Source organism: Coffea arabica, chromosome 4c (assembly GCF_036785885.1).
Source record: "Coffea arabica cultivar ET-39 chromosome 4c, Coffea Arabica ET-39 HiFi, whole genome shotgun sequence".
In the NCBI taxonomy this organism is placed as follows: Eukaryota; Viridiplantae; Streptophyta; class Magnoliopsida; order Gentianales; family Rubiaceae; genus Coffea; species Coffea arabica.
The window spans coordinates 49,433,313-49,442,221 of NC_092316.1; the positions used below are offsets into that span (position 1 = coordinate 49,433,313).

The window sequence follows — 8,909 nt, forward strand, 5'->3', positions numbered from 1 at the left end:
TACTGTTATTCCCTTTATTTTTTATTTTGTCGTTAGGACAAGCATGCACAATGGCACTTTGTACAATATTTATCATCATTGTTGAATTTTTAGCAAAGAAAAGCTCTAAATAGAGAGCAAATTAATGGGGAGAATGAATTGTCTACACTTTTAGTTAATGAATATTTACTTCATAGGAGTGCATGAACAGAAAAAAGTTTATAATTAACCCACCAAATCTCAAATGTAACTGACTGTAAACTAGTCACAAAATTAACATAGGTCCTTGCTCTAATTGTAACCACTGGATTAATTTGGAGTCATACTTACCTTTTTTTTTTTTTTTGGTCAAATTGGAGTCATACTTACCCGAAACTATAAAAAATTACAATGAAAGTACGTTGCACATCCCAAAGATCTTTCATCAAAAACAATATTATAAAGGGAAAACAAAAACAACACAGAAATGAAATACAGTAAATAAAGAAAAGAAACAAAAGAATACAGCAATAAAAGAAAGTAATAAACCAAGAATATGGTAAAACCAAAAAGGTCCAAAAGATAGAAAAGAGAGAGGGAGGGAACAGCCCTGCCGACGATGGCAAAAGAGATAGTGGCAGTAAGGCAGCCAAAAAGAGGCAGAGGCGGCAGCTCAAGTTGAGGCATGGGCGGCTAGCCGCTCATGCGGGAGGATGTATGACCGCTCATCATCACGAGCTTACTCTTTTCTTCTTCTTTTTTAAACTTAGTTCTTTCTTTTGGCTTTTGGGGGTTTGATATTCAAAATCATCACATGCCATGCACCATAGCTAAGGTTGCAGCCTTTTGGAAATGAAAAATACCAAAGCTGATATTCACATTCTAGACTCTACATAGTTCAGGCATCAGCAGTCAGTAACAAGTTAGCCACAATTTAAAACCCGAGAGCAGCTACTATTCTTTCTTTCAAACCCGCAAGTGGTCTATGCATGAAGGCCAGATATATTGGAGTTCTACTATAGTTTCAAAATTGACAATGTTAAAAGTGCTAATCAGCATTTGTCACAAGAGCAACACATTATTAAAGAATACTGATTATGTTTTTGAAATACTAATTTTATACTTATAAATACTTATTATTAACTTTTCAGTATTGCTTGACAATTCGACCGACACATCCTTTTCTTAAGAGTTTTCATAAGGCTTGAAACTTGTCACTGAATATTTTCGGTTGAAATGGTGACGATTTTTGTCAAGTTTGCTGAGTAGGAATGAAAGGGAACGCAATTGTTACACTGTTAATCAATCTACTCGACTTTAATTTTGTAAGACGTGTATCGAGAAGATGACTTTGCCAATTTCACAATCACAACATTTTCTTGATTAAAATAAAAGAAACAAAAAAAAAAAAAAGGGGATGCTACATATCTTGGGTTTTCCTTCCAACTTATGACAACTAACAATGACAGCTCTCTTATCATTGATTAGTCATCCCATACATCACCCATGTGCTTGTTATCTTGCCTTGCCCTACCCTTTCTTGGTATATCTTCTACTTGTGACTTGTGCAGTGTGCTTTGGTTTTTGTTGGACTGGGATTGGAGGTGTAATGTACTTAACAGAGAGGAAATTAAATGGCAAGATCACTCCTGCAGATTTTTCTAGCAGAAATAAATGAGTCAAATTTGCTGCTACAACTAGTCTACTAGTATTAATGTCATTCCCTGTTTCACACTTGCTGAGGTCTCAATAGTCGGCTCAACAACCAAACATCGGAGTAAATGTGCTATACTTACTAGTACTACGACCGCTGGAGTAAAAGGGTTTTGGTCGGTCAGACTTGGGGAAATTCTATCTCTTGCTTTCATTCTATCTTGTTGAATGAGGAGACTAGAGGGGGCACTCTTAGTCAGATTAAACTTGAATGCGTAGTTATAAAATCCGGCCTGGTTCAGCGGTCAAACCGATCAATCCAGTAAACGGATCATAGAATCGAGTTGGGCTGCTAATTAAATTAGTGAAGCAACAAATCTGCTGGCCAGTTAATGACTCGACGGTTCAACTGGTAAATCAGCAAAAAGTCGCCGATTGAACTGCCAACTTTAAAATTTTACTATTTTTGTAATTTAAAATATATTATTATATTATATAATATAACTATTGTGCAATCCACAGTTGAACTGCTCAACTTGCTGCTGAACCGGTGACCCGATCATCTCTTCGGGTTGAGTTCTGAGTTGGGTTTTATAACTATATTTAAATGATAATTTTCAATATTTTTTTACATAAACCGCAAAGATAGCAACCCTAAAAAAAATAATGCAGTTGAGCAATATAAATTTCACTTGTGAAGTGGAATACTTGGGATTCTATAAGATTGATACAATTGTAATTTGATACCCATTATGTAGAGGAGTCAAAATGGGTGACTTGGGTTAGATTGGACAGGTTATAATTTGGTAATGATTATAATTGGGTCAACCCATTTAATAAATTGGTCAAAATGAGCCGGTCCATTTGCACCCATTTGATAAATGGGTATAGGCATACCCTATTACTCACTTTATGTTTCCTTGAATTTTACATTTTTTATTTTTTTGACATGTTGTTTGACAAGAAATAGTGATATTTTATTGTTATCAGATTGGTAAGAAATTTAATTTATCTGATTAACACTAATTGAGTTTAAATATATAATTATTTTTAGATGGATTTAAATGGATGAGCCGATTCAACTCACTATCCACCAATTAAATGGGTGTAATTGAGTGCCTATTTAATTAGACCCATTTAAAGTTTATTGTATACCTAAATTCACTTATTAGTGAGCGAGTTTGGGCGAGTCAATATAATTGAGTTATAATTGACAATCTACTGTTATGAAAAGTGTGTATTTAATTATGAAAATAAAGATTTTGGGTTCAAGTCTCAATATATTTAAGTTTTTTCAAATGTAATTTTAATATTTGTCCCTCTATTTATAGGTTAATTGGTAATAGTGTAGGCTAGTAATCTATTTGTGTTGCTTGGATCACGATTGTGGATTCGCTGTAGTGCATCGCACAAAAATTGAACAAAAATTGTAAAATTATTTGTCAATTATGTGGTCCATATTATGGTTTATCATTACAAGTGCTACGACCGCTAGAGTACTAAATGTGCTACACTTTTGGCATGACGACAACCAGGGTGCTAAGGTTTGGTCGGTGAGACTGGGAGGAATGGAATCTCATGATTTCTTTCTCTCTTGTGGAATGAGGGTTTATTCTTTCTCAGTAATCTTGAGGGGTAATTAATTTCCAATAATCTAATATAATCCATTAAGAAAGGAACCCTGAAAAAAGAAATAATAAGCAATTCAATATACAAACTTTCATTTGTAGAATGTAACCCTGGGTATTCTACAAGATTGATACATGATTTGATATGCAGAATGGAAAGTATGCATTTAATTGTTAAAGGTTATGCATTCAAATCTCACTATATGTGAGTTTTTTCTAACATAATGTAAGGCTTTGTTTGGATTGCATTTTTCTGAATTTTTTGTAGAAAAATTATTGTAGCGATTTGATATATGTGAGGTAAAAAGATAATTGAAAAATGTGTTCACGGAAAACGAAACAATTTTTCAAACAAGGCCTTAATTGCTGTCCAAACAAGGCCTTAATATTTGTCCCCAGTGCAAGTTAGTTTGTAATTATAAGCTGCTAATCTGGTTGTGTTCTTCAATCATTGTGGGTTACTAATAATTTTATCCAAAAAAATTGTAAAATTATTTCTCAATTATTTGGTCCGTGTTATGGCTCTCTCTTCTAATGCAGCTGTTCACAGTTAGTTGCAATACAGGGTGAGAATTAGATTCATCTTGTGACCACTAAGCCTAGCATCATCATGCAATCCAATTGTTTTTTTTTTTTTTTTTGGCTTTAAACATCGAGTATCCCAACCTTCAGTTTGATTAATCCGAATGCGATCTGAAGAGCGCCCGCAAAGTTCGACTCTTACTCAGGAGCGAAGGTCTGACCCAGAGATTTTCAAAACGTCACAAACAGGAGTCAAACCTGTGATCTCTCATTGGTATTAGTAACTCACTTATCAATTGCCCCGAACTCGTGTTAATCCAATCGAATTTTACCATACAAAAGGAACAGTAAACAGTAATTGACAATAATGAGTCAGCAATGACGAGGTTCCAAACCGCTTGGTTGTACGTCAAAAAAGATGCCTACAACACAAACAGAAATAACCGCTTGCACCCAGTTTTGAGTCCCCGCAGAACACAGTGTGAAGACTGAGGATTTTGGTCCTATTCAGCCAAGAAAAAGAAGGTAAACAAAAGCAAAAAGCTGAAAAAAGATAGACTATGATGTTAGCCATGCAATGCCCTGCCCCTGTTGCCCCCCTCTCCCCTCCAATGCTCTATATATATCCATTTCTCCCCAGCTTAATTTTCCTCACACACTCTTCCACTCTCCTCTCTTCTTTCAGAAAAAAGATAAGCAACTTAGCAAGCATCAAGGTTAATATTCTCTAATGAAAAAAAAAAGAAAAAAAAAACGTTTTTCTCTTTCTTGATTTTTGTGTTTGAGGGATCATAAATGCTCCTAACAACTCTCATTTGAATTATTTTTTTTCTCTACAGGAAAATGGAACTTCTTGGTTTTCTCATCATTGGCTGTCTTTCCATTTCCTCGTTTGTTCATGGATATGACGAGGGGTGGACTGATGCTCATGCTACTTTCTATGGAGGTGGTGATGCTTCCGGCACAATGGGTAAGAATTCATCACATATTCCTCTTCAATCCTTCTCATCGTCCAATTATTAATAAACTTGTGGAGAATAATTAAATTCTTTCTTTATCTGCAGGAGGGGCTTGTGGCTATGGAAATCTATATAGCCAAGGTTATGGGACAAACACAGCTGCTCTGAGCACCGCATTGTTCAACAATGGACTGAGCTGTGGAGCTTGCTTTGAAATCAAATGTATGAATGACCCAAAAGCTTGCCTTCCTGGTTCCATTATTGTCACGGCTACCAACTTTTGCCCTCCTAACAATGCACTCCCAAACAATGATGGAGGCTGGTGCAATCCACCTCTGCAACATTTTGACCTCTCTCAGCCTGTTTTCCAGCGTATTGCTCAATACAGAGCTGGAATTGTCCCAGTCTCTTATAGAAGGTAGATTCTTGCACCTTTTCATTCCCTTTTTCTTCAGTTTCATGTAGGTAAATAAAGCTCCATCGCCAGCACAACACTCAAGGCTAATTTTCCTGTCAAAGATTGGATTCTGACAACATAAATGCGAAAATGTAACAACAGGGTGCCATGTGAAAGGAGGGGAGGCATCAGATTTACCATCAATGGCCATTCTTACTTCAACCTGGTCCTAATCACAAATGTTGGAGGTGCTGGTGATGTCCATGCCGTTTCAGTCAAAGGGTCGAGCAGTGATTGGCAACCAATGTCAAGAAATTGGGGACAGAACTGGCAAAGCAACTCTTTTCTTGATGGACAAAGCATCTCATTCAAGGTCACCACTAGTGATGGTCGAACCGTGGTCTGCAACAATGCTATACCTGCTGGCTGGTCCTATGGCCAAACCTTCACTGGCGGACAATTCACTTAATTGAATCACTAATATTCAGTTATCAACTGCCAATTAAAATCAATTCTAGGCTTTATCAATCAATTAATATATATTCTATAAGTGTTATGTATTAGTTTGGTAAATGAATTTTATAGGTGATGAGTCACTAGAGATTGCAATTTTCGTGTCAAAAAAGAAAAAAAAAAGAAAGAAAGAAAAATGGGGGTAGGGCTTGTTTTAAAGGGTCTCTAACCATTTTTCCTTAGTTGTGTCACATGAAGTTTGTTTCTGTCTAGGTCTTTTTAGGAAGGCAGAAATAGGGCAGTGGTAGGTTACGGTTCTAACCACCCGCCAATTAATACTTCATGGTACTATCTTTGGTTTGATTGGTTTAATGTCTTTGAGTTGATTAAGGCAATAGTATTAATTTTGAGTTCCAAACAGTAGAAAAAAGTGTTCGTTTGGGTGAAGTTAATGTTATTGTACTCAGCTAAAGCTGATTTTTTTTTTTTTGTGGTGGTGTTGCCTTCTGGTAAAGGCGTGGTTTTTGATAGTATCCGATTCTATCAGACTGTAAACCGTTAATGTTGTCTGCTTGCTTTTCTGACAATCGCCATCAATAAAAGGACTGGAGACCTTGGGTGTTGAACCTTAAATTGAACTTGTGTCCCTATCTATCTCAATGTCTACATGTGAAATTTGTTTGGTTGTATTTGCTATTTAATTTTAATTTCAGCATTTTTTTTTAAATTTCTAAAACTCATGTAGTATAGTATTTCTTTTAGGGTAAAAAACAAAAAAAAATTCCCTGTAGTAAATCTAATACACAGAAAAACCCCCCATGGTTTCAAAATATACAACACAACCACTTATGTTTTGAACTAAATTGTAAAGGTAACGGAATCCGTTAAATTTAACGGAAATAGACGAAATGACCAAAATGTCCTGATATAATTAAGTAAAAGACAGCTCAAAAAATTATTTGTTTTATTCTCTAAATAGAGAGAATTGAGGGTTAAGGGGTAGAATAGATATATTTGATAAAAATTAGGTATAAATTTTTTTTTTTAGATTCCAAAAAGTCATTTCCGTTAAGTTTATCGAATTCCGTTACCTTTACAATTTAGTTCAAAGCATGAGGTGTCGTATTGTATATTTTGAAATTATAGGGGATTTTTTTGTGTATTAGGTTTACCACAGGGAGTTTGTATACTATTTGTTTTTTCAGCTGAGCTTTTATGTCACAATAAGAAGAAGACCTATCCACAAGCATTAGTTCATATCCTTTTGGATAAGTATTCCCAACCCATACCTCTCATTGCATTTTTTGACACTGGTGCTGCTTATGACAATTTTAGTCTTGGCAGCAAAAGCTCCATCACACATATACAAAATTATATTCTGTTTTGGCAGAACAGAAATTAGTTTCTAGCTAGTAGAGTAATCTTTTGGACATTTTGAAAAGTGCTTCCACCCAAAAACAAAAATTAAAATATATATACTAATAAGAGGTCCTTGGTGAGCAGTAATTTGTATGCCCCATTTGACTGGGAATTTGGGGCATGACACTTCAGGATTAATATACTAGGGGAAAAAAAAATATTAAAGGCTGATCTCCAAAAATCAAAGAGTGATAAACTAGGAGAAACCAAACATGAAGGAATTCTCTTTGTTTCTTCTCCAACAGCAGCACGTCTACACAAAGATTGAGAGAACAGATGCTCACGCAACACAATGGGGCTACTCACTTTGAATCTTTGATACAATTGCCCATCTTCACATCAGGTGGCTCCGCCCCTCGTTAGTAGTATAGTTTAAAAGCATTTGTTTCACGGAAAGGGCGCAGTTGTTGAATGACGACAATGCCAGAGGCTGGCGGCCGTGATCACAAGAACTCAAAATTTACATTTCCCATAACAGTACTGCCAATTTGGACACAATTAATATAATATATATAGATAATTTAATTCTGACACAATTAGTATAATATATATAGATAATTTTGAATAGTACTTTAAATTATATTTATATGATAAAAGTTGTACAAGTTATCTACATTGAATCACAAGTTGCTCAAAACGTTTCAAAATGTTGTAAATCTTGTCCAGAACTAACCATTCGTGCTTCTTTCCCATGTTGCGCACCGCAAATAGCAACCGTGCCACTATTAGAAATAACACGAATGATTTTTTTTTTTTTTGAGGGAAACATGAAACAGCTAGACACCTGTAATGTGACGATTCGAGTCCGAAGAGTTAGCCTAAATAATTTTTGGGTCGAAATTCACCGGGTCAAAATAGTTAATCGAAGTTACTATGTAGCCATTGGACATAAGCTTTTAAATCCATTCCATTCCCTTCCAACGTTTGATGTGGGATGTCTCATTCCTCGCAAAAGCTTGTTAGAATTCAGACTTGTCTATTTGGTTGTATTCGGATTCTAGAGGTGACTCGTACAAACTCTAAAGGTGACTCCTGCTCGACATGACACTTATCTCCTTATACTTCCTTGCATAGTTGAAACTAGAACCCACTGACCTAGTCTTACCCTGCATAGAGACCACGCGAGATTCAGACTGCCCACTTGATCATGTTTGAACACTAAAGTTAGCCCCCACCCTGCATGTCACTCAATTCCTAGAGGTGGCTTCCGCCTGATGTGGCACTTAACTTCTTACACTTTCTTGCATAGCTGAAACATAGTTGAAAGTTGAAACTATAACCCGCTAGCCTAGCTTTATCCAGCGTAGAGACCACGCAAGATTCCACCCTACATGGCTCTTAATTCCTCTTGTACTTCCTTGAATAGTTGAAACTATAACTCTGATATCAACTATCACGACTCAAGTCTAAGAGTTGGCCTAAGTAACTTTTGGGCCGAAATCCACTGGATCAAAATGGTTAACCGAAATTATTATGTAGCCATTGGATCCAAGTTTTTAAATCCATTCCATTCCCTTCCAACCTTGGATGTGGGATGTCTCATGTAACACTACTTATCATGCCAACAAGTAAAAATCATGCTTGGTTTATTTGTATCCTTCAAATGGTATACATAACTATAAGCAACTTATATAGGAGTGGGCTTAATGAACAGTAAATTGATGCAACTTCGCATGGTTTCTCCATAGAAAACAATCACACAAGCAAAGTGTAGAACTCGAAGGAGGACAGCTTTGCAAGGTACAAATTCAATTGCAGCAGAACTACTAGGTTTAAGCAGTTCTTGATTCAAGACCTTCCATGCAGATTCAATTTGTTGGTAAAGTTCATCGCATGCTTGCTCCTCCATTATGCCATATTGCTTCAAGTAGCATTCCACTGCTGAAGGAATATGTTCCCCTTCCGTTCAAACTGCAAATA

General features: G+C 36.0%; 1 protein-coding gene across 1 annotated transcript; it reads left to right on the forward strand.

The window, feature by feature from the left end:
• Positions 1 to 4,339: 4,339 nt before the first annotated feature.
• Positions 4,340 to 5,690, forward strand: LOC113738363 (expansin-A10). The gene is made up of 4 exons (XM_027265536.2): positions 4,340 to 4,477; positions 4,601 to 4,731; positions 4,826 to 5,138; positions 5,280 to 5,690. The coding sequence occupies exons 2-4, from the start codon at positions 4,605 to 4,607 to the stop codon at positions 5,584 to 5,586; spliced, it is 747 nt and encodes a 248-aa protein (XP_027121337.1). The 5' UTR covers positions 4,340 to 4,477; positions 4,601 to 4,604; the 3' UTR covers positions 5,587 to 5,690.
• The last annotated feature ends 3,219 nt before the right edge of the window (positions 5,691 to 8,909 follow it).

Excerpts from the sequence above, each read along its gene's own strand:
- LOC113738363 (XM_027265536.2), top strand. The coding sequence starts at position 4,605 with ATGGAACTTCTTGGTTTTCTCATCATTGGCTGTCTTTCCATTTCCTCG. Across the intron at positions 4,732-4,825 it reads TGATGCTTCCGGCACAATGG|GAGGGGCTTGTGGCTATGGA; the intron begins GTAAGAATTCAT and ends CTTTATCTGCAG. Across the intron at positions 5,139-5,279 it reads GTCCCAGTCTCTTATAGAAG|GGTGCCATGTGAAAGGAGGG; the intron begins GTAGATTCTTGC and ends ATGTAACAACAG.